The sequence below is a fragment of the Microcebus murinus genome, chromosome 6, assembly GCF_040939455.1.
Source record: "Microcebus murinus isolate Inina chromosome 6, M.murinus_Inina_mat1.0, whole genome shotgun sequence".
NCBI classification, from domain to species: domain Eukaryota; kingdom Metazoa; phylum Chordata; class Mammalia; order Primates; family Cheirogaleidae; genus Microcebus; species Microcebus murinus.
The window spans coordinates 26,306,132-26,323,874 of record NC_134109.1 but is presented as its reverse complement, the minus strand read 5'-3'; the positions used below and the strand labels follow the sequence as shown (position 1 = coordinate 26,323,874).

The following is a 17,743-nucleotide window of genomic DNA, read 5'->3' as shown; positions in this document are numbered from 1 at the left end:
CCCAGGGTTTCAAATTTAGCAAAGAAAGTAAAGTTCCCCTCCTTTTCTCTTGGATTAAAGATCTGTCCATGACAGCTTTCCTAAATCTTGATCTCATTAAGAAGGAGGATCAAGACTCAATTCATCATGTAAGTTTCAGCATAAGGATAAGTACAGTCATGCACTCCTAACAATGTGATGGACCACATATATGATGGTGGTCCCATAAAATTATAATGGAGCTGAAAAATTCCTATTGCTTAGTGATTCTGTAACCTTCATAATATCATAACATAGATATGTTTAGATACACAAATGCTTACAAGTATGTTCCAGTTGCCTACAGTATTCAGTGCTGTAACATGCTATACAGGTTTGCAGCCTAGGAGCGATAGGCTGTACCGTATAACCTAGTTCTGCAGTAGGCTATACCATCTAGATTTGTATAAGTACACTCTGTGATGGTAACACAACAATGAAATCTGCTAAAAACATATTTTTTAGAACATAGTGCTGCTGTTAAGTAACATGACTGTATTGTAAACTTAGTCCTGAGATACCTAGCAAAGAGTTATTTCTTTTAGGTTGTTATACAGAAATTGTGTTGAAGCTTTCAGACCCAAATAGGATGAAATTTGATGATGTGTAAGGTCTAAATTAAAGGTCACTAACCTAAATGCTCACAAGTGCATTCACTAAAGGAAGTTGGCCAGGTGGAGAATGGAAAAGCATATGTCTCACCTAAAGGCATTTACTATTCAGTGCCAGCAAGTCATTGATATTGTTATCGCCAGATCTGGTTTGTTAAAGATCTTTGAACATCTAGATTTTTATTATGAAATTTACCAATTTTTTTAGACTTTTAATTTTGAAACATTTTTGAACTTATAGAAAAGCTGTAAAAGTTAGTATAAAGAACTGCCTTTTAACCTACATCTAGATAGCCCCTTCAAATTGTGCCAATTATCCTAATAATGTTCTTTATAACAAAAGGATCTAATAAAGGATCACGTTATGTTTAGCTGTCTTGTCTTTTAAGTCTCCTCTGTTGGAACAGTTCCTTGACTTTCATTTTTGAAGATTACAGGCCATTTTAGATTTTCTCTCTATTTGGGTTTGTCTTATATTTTCTCATGATCAGACCCAGGCTATACATTTTGGGCTAGAATACCACAGAGGTGATGCTCATTCTTCTCATTGCATTACATCTGATGGTATACATAACTATTAAGTAGTATTTGACCATTTGATTAAGGTTGGTATCTACCAGATTCCTTCATTGTAAAGTTACTTTTTCTTTTCCTTTGTAATTAATGAGTGTTTTATGAAGAGATACTTTGAAATCATGTAAAATTTCATTCTTCCTCCCATTTCATCCAATAATTTTAATACCTATTGATGTTCTTGCCTGAATGAATTATTGCTATAATGGTTGCCAAATGATGATTTTTCTACAGGGATCCTTATTTTATGGAATGGGTTATAATCCTATCACTATCATGATTTACTTTGATGCTTAAATTGTCCCAGATTTGACCAGTGGGAGCCCCTTTAATCTGGCTTTTGTCTTCTTTTGACATGTCCCCATCATTCTTTGAACACAAAATGTTTCAGGTTCATCTTGTTCTTTCTTTGACCTATCCCTATCAAACCTATCAAACATTTCTCCAAGGAGCACTGGTTGCTTTTTAACAGAGAGTAGTATTTAGAAATCAGTATCTGGGTGCTAGATATTCCCATTGCTCTGGGGCATCTCTATTCTCAGGTCCACCCACTGGACAGACTTAGGAAATATATATATGTATACATATGTACACATTTACATCTATATTTCTGTATCTCTAGATATTGAAAAGCAGGAGTTCGTACTAGTACCTCTAATTCTAGTTCAAAACTGCAGAATTCATTCTAGCTTTTCCCTTTCCATGTTTTTCTCTCTTTTCCCCAATAGTGAGAAATCTGGCTACCAATGTCTTTAACACATTTATTAATTTACTCAGTTCCCTTGTATGTAGCCAATGGAACTGAGTAAATTAAATCTCCTGACCCTGCTGGGACACCGTTCTACTCAGATGCCCTTACTGTGTGTATTTAGACCCCTATGGGGCAACCACCCTGCTTGGATAACTTCCTTGCACTGCCTCTGGGCTGTCTTCTCACCCCATTCACCATCTTCCACACATGGGCCCTCAATGCAAGAAGGAAGGACTGCTAGAAGGAAAGTCTGATTTTTAAATGTTGGTCAAGTAATTCAAGTTTAAAAGAAAAACAAAACAAAATAAAAAACTTTTGTAGGTTAATCAGAATTTGACTAGTAGGCCAAATCCAAGATTAGTGTGACCTTGATCTAGACAATTAAGAAAATGGTGATCAGAAATGATTATGGCTTATTTAATATGGGTTTTAGTGAGCACCATAGGATCTTACTGATTTAGGAGGAAATAGGAACACACATGCCTGCCATTCCTCTACATGGTTTTCTGTCTTCCCCATTGAGCTAAGTGAAATACAAAGTGTAGCACTTTTACTCTGCGGGGGGACTTTTCCTTTTAAGATTAAGTTACTTTTTTTTTTTCCCTTTTCATTCTTACTTCCTACTGCTCCTTATACTCTGTAGAAGTCCAATCTGTAACTTTAGTAATCTTGTCCTTGCTGAAGTTCAGAATAAAATGCTCCAGTAAAAAGGAAGATTAGGAAGAAAAAAAGTGAATTTTTTAGAGGTACAGCCATCTTTAAAAAAGGAGTATAGGAATGACATATGTGCTCGGTACCAGACTCCAGATCACCACAGATTTTGTTAGGCTTTTCATGTTGACCAAGTTAGATCAGGTACTCATAGTTAGGCACAATGAAAGCTGCTTTCTCTGAAACAGAACCTTCCCTCTGCCTCTAATTCATTATTCTTTTGGGGGAGAGGATGGCAGGAGGTATGTCACTGTGAGGTAATGTCTGGTTGAGCCAGGCAGCCTCTGTAGGGCCAACAAGGGCCCCCTTTGCGTTTTACAAGAATTCAGAAAATGACTGACTTCCTTCCACTTGTTTGTAGAATCTCCATAAGAGGGAGATTGGGATGTATAGGCCAGGTTTACTCACCAGGGATTGACATAGCTAGAAGTTAAGTGATAACTGCTGGAAGTTTCTAGAAAATCTGAGATCCTTCTTTAGCATAGACATAGTGCTCATCAAATGCTTATCCTTTAGCCTGGTCAACATTTTCTCTTTGTCCACATCCTTTTCCTGGCTTAATGTTTGTTTATCTGGGGGTTTTTGTTTTATGTTTTTTTGTTTTTTAACTTTTCTTTCTTTGGCTCTTGTGTATTTCTGGTACAGGGAATTAGTGAACAGAGATAGTGGATGGGTGAGAAGAAATAGAGAAGAGGAAAAATTTTAAGTACTGACCTTTAATGTGGTAAAAATTCATGTTGACTTCATAGTCTGGGTAAGCATATGTAAATAATTTGTAAATCATATAAAAATAAACTTGTGGCCTTCCGTTTTTTTTTTCACACACTTGGATGTGCCTCTTGGGAAAACCACTATAGTGAAGGGTGATATGGTTATAGTGGTATGTAAACAGGGATTCATATTTACCATAACCATTCGCCTTGAGTGTCCTTTTGTTGATATTGAACACTGCCGGAAAGTTTTCTCTTTTCCTTCAGAGGTACATACATTTTATACTTTGGTCTTCTTCTGACAGTAGTCCAAGATATCAAATTGCTACCCTGTTTTCAGTGGGCTCCATGTTTAATCCTCCTGTCTTTTGCCTTCCTCCTTCCAAATTCAAGAATTAGTCTCTTGCACTATGTTGTTCTGCTTCATCTGCTGTAAATGCTGCCATTATTGTTCTTTTAAAATGGGTATTATAGATTTGTTCTATTCTTTCTATGAGTACGAGCTTTAAGTCTTTCTATTGCTATGCTCTGTATATTTTTTTCTTTTTGCTTAATTTTTTTTTCATTGAATGCTATGGTATTAGGCACTGTGTGGGTACTCAGTGGGTATTTCTCAGCTAAAGTCCCATCATTCACAGCATTCTGTATACAATTTCAAGGTTGTGAATAGCTGTATTTTCCATTTTCATTCTTCCTATTGGTATAACATTCTATATAAGAGAAGCAGCATCTTGTGGTTAAGTGCATGGGTTTTGGAGTCAGTATGATCTTGGGCACGTTACTTAATCTTTCTAGGTCACATTTAGTTTTCACATTTATTTTAAAAATTAGATATAGTATCACCTACTTCATAGGATTGCTTTAAGGATTGAATTAAATGTGATATTATATATAAAACACTTAGCATGGGAGTTGGCACCTAGTAGGCACTCAGTATTTGTTAGATAATGATGTCATCCTCTTTTATTATCGTTACCTCATTGATCCTCTGTTCTAGCCTCTATTGCCTTAAAAATCTGTTCCTGGCATTTAACCTGTGTTGTTTCTATCAGGTTTGCAACCGTGCGATATGATCAAGGAGCCAAGAACATTCGGAACCAGTTCATGCATCTGACAAACTACAGTGTGAATAAGAAGAGTGGAGACTATGTCAGGTACAGGCTGTGTCTGAGCCAGAAGTCAGAGAAGTCATTCTCAGGTGGGGGTGTTGTAGAGGTGGAAAGTTATCATGTTGCACCAAAGGTTAGCTTTACTTTTATGTCCATGTAACATACACGGCAAGCTGTCAGAGTCATGTAATAGTTTTGAGACGTATCTGCTGCTGCCTCCCCATTGCTCTTCTTGGTATAGTGTCACCTTTCTCTACCAAAATATGCCTTCACAAGCTTTGTCTTCCTTATTGTCTTCCCTCACTTGACTTAGGGGTGGAAATTTAATAGGCATATGGAACTTTTTAGAAGTCAAGAATGAGGTCCTTTCAGCATTTGGCAAAACATATCAAAAGCTTTAAAAATATTTATTCCCTTTGACCCAGCAGTTCCATTTCTAAGAACTTAACCTTAGGAAATAAAGGATGGGCCACGCACAGTGGCTCATGCCTATAATCCCAGCACTTTGGGAGGCCAAGGTGGTAGGATTGCTTGTGGCCAGGAGTTTGAGACCAGCCTAGACAACATAGTGAGACCCCATATCAATAAAAAATAAAAACAAATTAGCTGGCATGGTGGTATGCGCCTGTAGTCCTAGCTACTTGGAAGGCTGAGACCAGAGAATCACTTGAGCCCAGGAGTTCAAGGCTAGGGTTAGCTATGCTCATGCCACTGCACTCTGGCCTGAGTGACAGAGCAAGACCCTGTCTCTTAAAAAAAAAAAAAAGATAAAAAGGATATTGTTAGGGGGAGAAAGCAGGTTATTAGACTGTACACATGACTTAATTTCTCACTTGAATATATCAGATATCTATTAACAAAGTTGTTTATTTTTGCTGAGGCGAGAGAATAAAAAGATTAGAAGTAATACTAAAATGTTAACTGTGCTTACCTATAGTGGGTGGGATTATGGGTGTGTGATTTTTATTTTCTTCTCTGTGCTGTTATATATTTTCTAAATGTTTCTAAAATAAATACTTGTATGATCAGGGGGGAAAAAGTAAGGAAAAAAATTAGAGAAAGAAAGAAATGAGGCCATCTCAGAAAAGGATTCAGTGGAAGGGAGTACCAGCCCAGCTGTGTGGAAATATTCTTCTTGCTCTGTTTTCTTTCATGCCAATAATTTTGCCAGAAAATGGAAAAGTAAAAAAGAGTCCCAAATAGCTACTTTCTACTTAGACTAAAAATAGGTGCCTAGCAGGTCCAAGGAAAGAAAGAAAGGAAGGAATCTGGAAGTGATGGAATAGTTGCTGAAGTTATATAGGTTTCACTGTGTTGTATGCTGTGACCAGTGTTTGAATTGATTGAGGATATCATGCCTTCACTTTGGAAGATGAGCAAAGATGCAATTGGTGGACAGTGGAATAATGGGAGTGAATATGAGGGCAGCATCTGTAAAACACAAGTTCCAGTTTGCAGGACTCTTCCAGCTTTTGTGGAGGCTGCACCATTTGCCATTCTGCCTCCTTACTCTTCTTGTCACTCCACTGTGTTTTCCCTTCAGCAATACCTCAAAAGGTATCAGAGAGGCGAGAACTTGCTTCAGCTGCCAAAGCAATTCTGTGTTGGGTTAGCTTATTACAGTGCTACACTAGATTAGCTCACTAGCCCTTCCCAACTCTGTTCTAGTAAAAAAATGGCAACAGAAGTGGTTTTGTGGACTCATGTGACATTCACCTCCCAAAGGCTAGGTCTGTATCCTCAAACTTTTCTCTCTGTTAATTATTGTAACCATTCTTAAATTTTTTTACATTCTTCCACACATTTCCACTCTTTCATGATTGATACATCATTGTTTGGTTAAGGAATAATTTGCCTTCTTCTTCCCTATCTCTTCAATAAGGCAAACTATATGTATTTTCATTTCTATTGAAGAAATTGGTACAAAGGGATACATGACAAAAAGGATCAAAAAAAGTGAGTGAGTGGCATCAGCAAAGTGAATGCTTTTCTAAAGACTTAAAAGAACAAGAAGGCTGTTTATAAAGAATCTTGTTTCTACAGTCAGGCCTAGTTGTGTATGTGATCCTGATTCATGAATTTGTTTTAGTTGTGATGATCCAGAAGTGGAAGATTATGGGAATAAATGGAGCATGAGTGCTATGCTTAGGTACCTGAAACAAGAAGGCAGAGACACAACTGGTGAGTACCAAGCTTTTTTTTGTCTTAACTATTTTTCTTTAACTTTATCATTGTCTCTTGCCAGGATCATTCTAACTCTGATAGTGTTGCTGAGACATCCAATCAGATGATTGTTCTTGGTGTTACTTTTTCCTGTAGTTTACCAACTGGGAAACAGGCTCTCCATGACTCCCCAAATCCCTTTTCTTATTTCTAGTTTGGAAGGTATAAGTTTTTCCTTTAATCCTTGGAGAATTTATCCTTCTTGAATGTTTAACTGCTAAGATACTGTCAGCTTTTTATATAATAAATTGCCTGGCTCTGTATTGGCCCTAAGTTCAGATTTTTCTGAGTTAATCACTCTCATTCATGTGGCTGAGTTGGAGAGTGAGCAGAGTTTGAGCACAGGGCTTAGAATCAAAGTGGACACTATTGCTGAGCCTTGAGCAGAAAGGAAAACTGTGTCCCAGAAGAGACTCTCGAAGTTCACAAGGGAAAGGGTAATAGGGGAAGCATGAAGAGGGAAGTAAGACTCCTATTCCATTCTCTGCTTTTCTCTTGTCATAGGAGGCTACCTGGGTGTATCCCCTGGCACCTGTGTCCTTGCCTGTGTTGGCCTGTCCACAGATATGCCTGCCCCAGTAGCATACATTCAGGAGACTGCCACATAGAGGCTTTTTTGAATGAGCACACCTGCTTTTATTGTGACCTAGAATCCAGTCCTATTAATCCATGCATTTTAGTATTTATTTCCTCATTTTTAATTTTTTTTTGCAGCATTGATGGCCCATGTAGAAGACCTGATCATTAAGACTATAATCTCTGCTGAACTAGCTATTGCTACAGCCTGCAAAACTTTTGTTCCTCATCGCAGCAGTTGTTTTGGTAAGGAGACTCAAGAAGTTTTAACGTGTTTTGTGAAGAGGGTCCTGGGAAGTTGCGGTGAGATTCAGGGGTAGAGAGACTTAGTGATTCTATAGGAGTAAGAAAGAGCTTATGTGATACATTTTTATTTCTTTCTAAGAAATAAAAGCTATGAAGCTACGATTCTAAGCTCGTATAGCATATGAAGATCCTACTAAGAGACCAGTATTGAGCTTAGTTGGAAATTACCCCTGAGGAGTAGCTAGCTTTCTGTATTGGAAGCAGGGATTGGAACTAAAGTGTGGCTCTTTCTGTCAGAGTGCAGTTAGAAAAAGTCTGCAAACGGACTGTACAGGAATCCAGCTCTAACAAATATATTCCAGAGCTCTTTGGCAGCCAGACTTGGAACTCTTCCAAGAAGCTCTGGCTGGTACCAGTATGTGCTTTCTCCCATTTTCCGATGACTCCTCCTTTTTGTTTTAGTCTCCTTTCTAGTGGGTTTCTCCCCCTCCTCCTCCTCTTCTCCCCTTCCTTCTTTGCTTTCTCCTTTTTCTCTTCCTTTTCCCTTCCCTTTCTGGTCCACCCCAGCTCCCTGATTGCACAGAGAAGGAATAATGAGCAGTTCACAACCACTGGGTCAGGAAACCTGTCACCTACTGACCCACTAGCTGTGACTATGGCACTGAGGGTGGCTGTGTACATTTGCTTTCCACGTGGATGTGAGCTGGGTAGTGATTGCCTATGTGAATGTCGGTGAAGTAACACAGGCTTTCAGCAAGTGTTAGGCTTTTTAGTAAAACACACTAGGGTCATTGATGGGGAGGATGATTAAAGCGTGGCATGGGGTAATACAAATAGCAAGGATGTAAGAGCCATGGCCTACTTAGAAGGCAGTATAACAGGAAAATAAAGAATAGGGGCTTTAGAGCCTGACAGATTTGATTTGAAACTCATTTGCACCCCTACCTAGTTTTGTGATTTTCAGCAGTTTACTTGAATCCCATTTCCTCAACTATAAAACAGCAGTAATGATGATATGTACCTCCTAAGAGTACCATGAAGATCAAATGAGATGCTGCCTGCAAAGAAAGCATTTGGCACAGTATCTGGCCCCTAAGTTTATACTCAATAAAAATCATTTTTTATTGTTTTTATAATTAGACATTATAATTCTTGATCTCTTTAATGATTAATCATAACGAATCTGTACTTAAGGTACAGTAAACAAAGGGAATTGTTGAATCTGTAAATAGAATATGGTACATAAATCAGTACCTAAAATTATATAGGAAGAGATTGTAATATCTTTCTAAATGTGTATCTGTTCATGACTTCTAAAATTCTTAAATGGCTCCTTAGGCTTGGATAGTATAATGGAAACTCGATATGACTTTCAAGGCTTCTAAGGATTTAATCCCAATTGACTTTCCTAGAATTCTATTTTCCCTCTCATACGTTATAATCTATATGATATTCTACATCTGAGCCCTCTGCTTTTGTGTCCTTATATAAGTTCTGCTGTTTGGGTAGAAAACTCTCCTTCTGTCTTCCTTGCATGCTCCTGTTTCTTTTCTAAGACTCAGCTCCACATTGCCTCTTCTGGGAAGTCTTGCCTAACAAAGTACCCTGTTGTGTCTGCTTTCTCTTGCTGTTCTGTACTTGTTTCATTATATTCTTTTCCTATTACATTGTTATGTTTTGTGTATACACATACTTCCCCAGTAGTCTCTGAGCTTATTTTCTTGAATTCTTAATGGTCACTGTGTTCCCCTTTCCCATCTCACCCCATTTTGCCAAACTATACCTTTCACCATATCCCTGGGCCTCCCAGGTCCTTTTCTCACCCATTGCATTTGCACCTGTTTTATACTGCATTTGAAATGTTTTTCTCATGTTACTTGACCTACTAGATTACTGACATCTTTAAAGTTAAAATCAAGTGTCACTTCTTTGATGATGATTTTCCTAACTCTCCCTGTCAGAGTTAGCCTCCCTCACCCTCTATCTACCCTCAGCACTCTGTTCATAACTCTGCAATAGTAACTGCATGTCATCTGGAATCCATTTATGTTTCTGTCTCCTCTACTGAACTAGAAGCTCCTGGAGGACAGTATTTCACCATTCCCATGCATGGCAGCATCTTTTGCTCTTAGAACATGTTCAAGAAATGTTTGTTGAATGAATGATTGGTACTTGGTTTAGTTGCCTTTTGGTGGCCTGACAGAAGGTTTCCCAGTGGATCTGGGTAAGGACTGAGAGCTCTTAGATTACTGCAAATTGTTTGAAGACGGGGATGAGGGGACTAGGAACATAACTCCAACTTCTAAAACCTTATTCGATTAAAACAATAATTAAAAGTTTCTTTTCTGCATCTACTTGGCTCTTATATGAGGGTAATTTCTGGTAGCCCTTGGTGTAAAAATCTTTGTTCTAAATAGTTAATTATAAAAGCTTTTCTGAATGTTTCCTTTTCTATTTTGTTTTATAACTTGATTGCCTTTTGGAAGCTTAGGAATTTATTGAACTTAATGACAATAGAATGTTCTGATGTGAAAGAAAGCAGTGAATTTCTCTGATTCAGTGAAATACCCCCTAAGTCCATTTTATCAGCCATGGGTCTCCTTTCTCCCTCCCTACTTGTGTTCAATTTTAATAAACTGAGTGCATCTGGAGTTTTTTAAGTTGTTGACTGTCTTCTTGGCTTTTGTGGTTCTAATTCCACTTCCTGTGAGCCCTGGGATTTTGTTTGCTTCATTAACCTCCTCTCATCAGATATGATTTTGTATATGCGTGTATATTTGTGTGAGTCTCTTTGCCTCCCACTGACTCCTAACCTCCCCAAGGATTTAAGTTACAAGGAATAAGCTTTTTTTTTTTTTTCTTTTATTTTAGAGTAAACAGGAATCTAGAGCTTCCCAGAAGATTTTGCCTTAAACAGAGCATTGGTGCCTTTAGGGCTTTAGGGGAAGTTTGTAGTCCAAAAATGGGGTTCACTATATTATTTTGGTTATTGTTTCTGCCCTTCTATCTTATGGATTTGTGCCTGGGGCATTCCATTATTATCTAAGTATTTCTGTCCTGTGATTTCTTTCCTATCGTACTACCTATAATATCCAGCTGTATTTCTAGATATTTTCAATATTCCTATTCATTTGTTTGTTTATACATTTAATATTTTTTCTAGTTCCTGCTGTGTGCAAGTCATAGGTTAGTGTTTCAGCAGTGCATTACCATCAACAGTTCTTCTCAAAGCAGATTTTACATGAAATGATATATACATATACCTGCATTGTATTATTAGTGTTTAAGTGTAGACTTGGGGACCTTTACAAACTACCTGAAACTTAGCCATTTAATGCTTTTTCATAGGTTTGTACATCTAGAAAGGATCTTAGAGAATAACTAGTCCAGATATGGAAATTGAGACCCTGAGAAATTAACCCTTGCCCCAGGTTCTAGAGCTAGTGAGTGAAAGAACTTAAAGGGAAGTGAATCAACTTGAAGAAATGGGCCTTCAGAAGATGGGTTTTGGCAAGCAAAACATTTGATCATAGAACTCTTGATTTATAAAATTTGTGATGCCTCCCCCCAGAAAACAGATTTTGACAATCTAATTTTTACTGTCTTCCAAGATGTGAAGATATAGTAGCATGTGAAATAATATGCTTAAACAGCAGCCCTTTAAATGTACTTAGGAAATTGGCACTGTGAGATAACTGGCAATGAGAACAGCTTTTTTGACCAGTTGAAGAAAAACAGCCAAAAACAACAGGATGTTAGCTGTCCCTTAAAGATGCTGACAGTGGTTTTATCTATGTTTATGAGGATGGCCGAAGTGATGGGCTATGACTCTGGTCCTCTCCTGCCTGGGATCCTGTGGATAAGCTGTGGGCCACTTGTAGAACTGGTCAGCCTGGCCTTGTTCTGATCAGAAACCAGTGATATCTTTGCTCAGGTCCAACCATGCCCAGTATGTCTCTGTGTTTGAATGAAATCTGGTTTGGCCTTCAATTGCTACCATTCTTGACCATTTCACAGGGTAAGCTGAGGTTCTTATAGGTAGGGTGTCCATAAATAATTGTCGAAGGACTAAAAGTGGGCAGCATATATTCTCCAACACTATAAACTACTAGACCAACAACAGAAAAATAACAAAAGTCAACAAACTTTTCACTTTTTGAGATAATTTCCTTTTCTGATTTATTCCATGCTCCTGTTTAAATGCAAAAAGAAGTTTACTATAGAAGGAACATATGTAGGAAGTACCTACTGTATACCAAGCAAACATTGGTTATTTTTTAGTTAGTTTAGTTACATTGGTTATTCCCGTTAGTCCTCAACAAATTTTGTTGATACTATCCATGTTTTATAGAGAAGGAAAAAAGTTTCAGAAAGGTTAAATAAGTTGTCCTAGGTCATGCAGCTAATAAATGGCAAAGCCAAGTTTGGGAGCCACGTCTCTCTGGCTTTTTCTCCACCCACATAAAGGCAAGTCCTGATGAGTCTGGCCATTTTTGGCATGTCCCATATCCTGGATTCTCCCTCTGTTCTCCTGTAACTAGATCTCAGGAAAAATGGTATCACCCTTCTAGCAGATCAGGCCTGAAAAAGACAAACTTTTTGCTCTAGTTAACAGTACCTAGGCCTAGATACTCTTTCCAAATCTACCTTTACATCTGGTAGCCAGATACCATATTGATTTATTGGACTAGTTAACAAATTGGCTCTGGGTTGTTTTTTTTTTAGTTTATTTTCCTGTGGGAACTTGGTTTGCTTTTTTCCAGAATTCTTCTTCTGGACCCCATATAAAGACTGCCCTCTTAGCTTTTCTCAAATCCAAAGCCAAGGTGAAAAGAATTTCCTTTATACAATATCATTTCAATGACAGTGAGTTCTGGCTAGTGTCAGTACTTTCCATTGCCTCAGGGACTACAGCTTCAGCTGGGACTTTATTTCTGTGGAGGGTTTGTGGATCAATCCAAAATTAGTGGTGTGACATGTTTAGTAATCTCTTAGGCCTTGAATGGATTATTATTTTATTCAACAAATCTTCCCCCCCCATCCCTTCCTAAGCTATCTATTAGGGTTTTCATTAATATGTCTTTACTATGTAAAATTATTAATAAGAATTTATCTTATTTTATTTGTGATTGGTGTCTTTGTTTTAAATATTAAAAATATTTAAAGTCTTGTGGTCAGGGTTATTTTGGAGGAAGTAACTGCACATTATTTTGTTTTTCTCAAAAACTGTGCAGTGTTTTTCACTTAAAATTTTTTTTCTCCCCCCCCCTTTTTAATATTTCTTGATTGTTTTCTATGTGATAGTTATGGTTCAGGCTAGTTGGTATATAACAATGAATGAGACAGGGCCCCTGCCCTCAAATGATGGATGGAGAGGAGCAGACATGAAATGATAAAATGACAGTACAAGTAGTAGAGTGACTCAGGTGCTCTTGGAATACACAAGAGTTGCCAGCTATGCCCAGGGAGCCATGGAAAGCCATTCCTAATAGAGGGAATAGGATATGTAAAATGCAGTATCATGACAGGATGTAGCATTTTTTTAAATTGTAAGAAGTGTGACTAGATATTGCCAGCATAGAATGGGGGGATAGGAGATAAGGTTATGGAGGTAGATTAGGGCCAGAGAATAAAGAACTAATAAGTTTAAATTAATCCTGTAGCCAACAGCCAGCCACTGGAGGTTTTTGAGCAGGGGAGCATAGGATTATATTTTTTTCTTTAACTTCACGATTTGACTCAATGTTTGAGATGACAGAATTACAACAAAGGGAATACTGTACAACATTACAGGCAGTGACTAATTTAAAATCTTCCAGGAACCAAGCTGACATCAGTGTCTATTGCTGGGCCAATTGACTGCCTGTCTCTGTGACTATTAGATTTGTTTTTGTAGGAGAAGTAATCCTGATGGCTTTGGAGAATGGACTACAGTGGGGAAAGGATAGTGCTAGGGAAATGACCAAGGAGGTAAGAGGTATGCAGTAATAATATACGGTTAACATGTGACCCAGCAATTCCACTCACAGGTATTTACTCAGAAGAAAGGAAACCATATGGTCACACAAATACTTGTACACAAATGTTTATAGCAGCTTTATTTATAATTACCAAAAATTGGAGACAACCCAAATGTCCATCAGCCATTGAATGGATGACTGTCCATATAATAGAATACTACTCATCAATAAAAGGAATGAACTATATTCTTGATACCTGTAACAACATAGATAAATCTCAACAGCTCAATGCTAAGTGAAAGAAGCCAGTCTCAAAAGGCTACATTGTGTATTTATTCCATTTATTTGATTTTTCTGGAAAAGGCAGAAAACAGGCAAAAACCAGATCAGTGGTTGCTGGGGTGTGGGGATGGGGATAGATTGCAGAGGGGCACAAAGGAATGTTTGTGATAAAATTGTTTTATTTCTTGATTGTGGTGTTTAAACAACTGTATATGTTTGTCAAAACTCATCAAAATGCACATTTTAAAAGGGGGAATTTTATTATATATAAACTGTACCTTAATAAATCTGTCTTAAAACAAAGAAGTGATAAATGAGTGAACCTCAAAAACATGCTAAATGAAAGCAGCCACACTTGAAAGAGTATATACTATATGATTCCATTTAAATGAAGTGCCAGAATAGGCGCAACTAGTCTCTTAGTTTTGAATGAAATAAGACGAGTGGTTGTCAGGGATTGGAGTGGGTGTATTTACGAGAAAGGGGCATGAGAGATCTCTTTGGGGTGATGGAAATGTACTGTGTGGGTTGAGAGGAGTGTGGGTTACATGGGGATATCCAGTTAACAAGGCTCATCAAATTGTACACTTAAGAAATTATACATCAAACTAGAATAGAGGGCAGGACACAGTGGCTCATGCCTGTAATCCTAGCATTTTGTGGGGCTGAGGTAGGAAGATTACTTAAGGCCAGGAGTTTGAGACCAGCCTGAGCAACATAGCAAGACCCCATCTCTATAAAACATAGAAACATTTGCCTGGTGTGGTATACTGTGCCTATAGTCCTAGCTACTTGGGAGGCTGAGGCAGAAGGATTGCTTGAGTCATGCTCTTTTCTCATGATGAAGACAACACAGACGAGCAAAGAAAGAGGAGCTGTGAGAACCAGAAAAGCCTAGCTTGCCTGTACCCATTAATGACAGGAACACTGGTATATCTCTTTTGGGATACTGAAGATTTGAAATTCTAGACACTGCTGCTAAAACACACAACATTAAAGGGTGAGGAAGTTTAATATTCTTGCTACAATCTACACCTTACCTTTTAAAATCTTTAATGTCCATAGAAAATACCAATCATAAGTTAAAAGTGTTATAAGGACTCTAGCAGCCTTCCAAAGACCCAAATTATCTTTCTTAAGCTGAGTTGATTCTTCTAAGAGGGAAACCTGATACAAAAACTATCTTTTCAGCCCATTTTTGCTCCCCTAATTCCAGCCTTTTAGATGAGCTGGGCTTTGCACCATGTTAACAATGCTGTCACATACCAATATGTGTTTCTTCCTCAACTCTTCGATGGTAGTAGGTCTCAGCCTGGTACATGTACAGATAAAGTTAGATTTGAGGTTTGTTTGTTTAGTTTGGCCATACTCTCCATGGAGATTATTAAGCACTAACAGGTTTTATTCTTTTGAGTGAAAATTAATTTAACACTGTGAAGGCTGTTTTTTCTCTAGGTCATTTTTTTTTTTTTTTTTTACTTCCCAGAACATTGGTTCTCAGCTTGTCAACTGAGATTCTTGGGATTTGCCTCTGATTTGGGAAAATGGTTAAGTAAACGTGGTAGCTGCTTAATGCAAGGTGTTTAAATAGTGGGTCTTACTTATTTTGTTTTTTGTTTTCTTAGATAGGATCTTACTCTGTTGCCCAGGCTGGAGTGCAGTGGCCTCATCACAATTCACTATAGCCTTGAACTCCTGGCTCAAGGGATTCTCCTGCCTCAGCCTCTCGAATAGCTAGGACTACAGGCGTGTTTCACCACACCTGGCTAATTTTTCTGTTTTTTGTAGGGATAGAGTGTCTTTCTCTTTCAGGCTGGTCTTGAACTCCTGGCCACAAGTGATCCTCCCTTCTTGTCCTCCAAGAGTGCTAGGATTATAGGCAGAAGCTACCACTCCCAGCCTTATTGATTCTTAAGTTGATTTGACTTTGTTTTCATTTGTGGCTGATTCTGCAAATCTAATCACTATGTATATCATTATTTTTACCATTGTTCCTCTTATTATTATTAATAATTATAATATTAATAACTTATAATTATTAATAACTATATAAAATAGTTGAATCCTGTGCTTGTAACATATTATTTTTCTTGAGTCAGATATTGTATTCCCTCTTGTGTAATGATAACATGGACTTGTAGACTTTGCAATTATATTTTTTCCTTTTAAATACCCTTATTTAGTGCTATATTGCAAAAGATTTTTCTCAGGTTAAAGGGGGAATATTCTGTGGGATTACTGAAGATTATGTCAGATATTCAGAAGAATGTACTAGCCTTAAAAGCTATGAATTCATTACCGAAAGAAGGTAGGTGAAAGAGCTTCCTTTTCTTTACATTTTATAGTATAGATAACATGGAAATTTTATATAGTTACATGAAGGTGAATCCATCACAAATTCTTGTATTGTTTGTGATTATTTTTGCAAAGTAAATAGAATCCCAGATAATTGCTATGAAAGTTAGCTCATTCATGGAAACTTCCCTAGAGGGTTTAGAATATGCATGTCTGCCTGAATCCATACTGCATAAATAGTATATAGGTTTACTGAGCATCCACATACAACAAACAGTGATTAATAAAGAGGCTAAAGGAAATCAAAGGATGCTAAAGAAATCTGAGAGAGAGAAATGATTTCCCCAAGTGCCATAGTGTAGAGTCATGAGGACAACTAGGTCTTCAGATTCCCATTCTAAGATTCTTGGTACTGCATCATATAAAGTCAGACTTCCTGTGTTCTGGAGAAGAGTCTTTGGAAGCTATCTTTTTAGAATTATTTTCTGCTTTTTAAGAGGATGGAGAAATAAAATCTTTATTTTTTGAGACAGGGTCTTACTCTGTTTCCTGGGCTAGAGTGCCATGGCGTTAGCCTTGCTCACAGCAACCTCAAACCCCTGGGCTCAAGCGAGCCTTCTGCCTCAGCCTCCTGAGTAGCTGGGACTACAGGCATGCACCACCATGCCCGGATAATTTTTTCTATATATTTTTAGTAGAGACGGGATCTCACTCTTGCTCAGGCTGGTTTCAAACTTCTGACTTTGAGCGATCCTCCCGCCTCGGCCTCCCAGAGTGCTAGGATTACAGGTGTGAGCCATTGTGCCCAACCTAAAATCTTTCTTAAAGCAAGGAAATTTGTATAAAAATTAATTTCTGGAAAATACCTAGTTGTGTTCTATGGGTATGAGCTCTGGCCTGTGAACTCTAGTCAAATAGTAAGGAAGGTAGTCTTTTTCTCTTAGAGTTAAAGGTATAAGCCGTTTTTATTTTAGGGACATGGGATAAGATGTTTGGGAGTGAGTGGGACTTCTGAAAGTCTGATATATTTGACATATATGTACACCAAGGACTGCACTATTGTGATTTCTGTAGAGTGGGGCTCAATAATAATATGAAGGGTCCCAAAATTACCCTCCCATCCCTGAATTTGTTAAATGAAACCAGGCATCCTGGGAGGAAATCCTGCTCATGGGTCTGTCTTTGCTCCTTACAATAGTTGGGGAGGTAAAGGAAGAGAATCAGTCAAGAATCCAGAAGCCATGGCAATTTGATATTTAAGAAGACTCCTTGCCTTTTTAAATATTAGTGGTGCAGTAATGTGTGTGGTCACACTTCTGCTCTGCTACCACTGGCTTTCTCTTTTCTTTTTCTGTCTGTGTTCAGCTATTGTGTTTCATTTTCTGTCTTTAAAGGGAAATTGAAACTGTAATAGAGAGAAAACAGTAAATACATTTTACATTTAGATGTCTTCTTGACCTAGGTTGCAAGAGCAAGATCCTGGTCTAAGAAAATCTGATGGCAGGATCCTAGAGAGATGCCTTCAGTAGATTTTTCTGTGTTCAGGGTATGGCAGGAAGGTGGCGAGGGAGGACAATCCTGAGCAGGCCCAAAGCAGCATTGATATTAGATGCACTTGTTTCATTCCTTTTCCCAACATTTTTTTTTTTTTTTTTTGCCCATAAGCACAGCAGAATCA

The 17,743-nt window shown here is 37.9% G+C and overlaps 1 protein-coding gene across 13 annotated transcripts in view; it reads left to right on the top strand.

Moving 5' to 3' along the window:
• TTLL5 (tubulin tyrosine ligase like 5) overlaps positions 1 to 17,743 on the top strand; it is a 278,632-nt gene that overhangs the window by 54,552 nt on the left and 206,337 nt on the right. For all 13 annotated transcript variants that reach the window (XM_012742399.2, XM_012742392.2, XM_076003842.1 and 10 more), the window contains 3 exons: positions 4,427 to 4,528; positions 6,573 to 6,664; positions 7,421 to 7,528. In XM_012742399.2, coding sequence (XP_012597853.2) covers positions 4,427 to 4,528; positions 6,573 to 6,664; positions 7,421 to 7,528 — 302 coding nt within the window. The remainder of the gene's footprint in view (positions 1 to 4,426; positions 4,529 to 6,572; positions 6,665 to 7,420; positions 7,529 to 17,743) is intronic.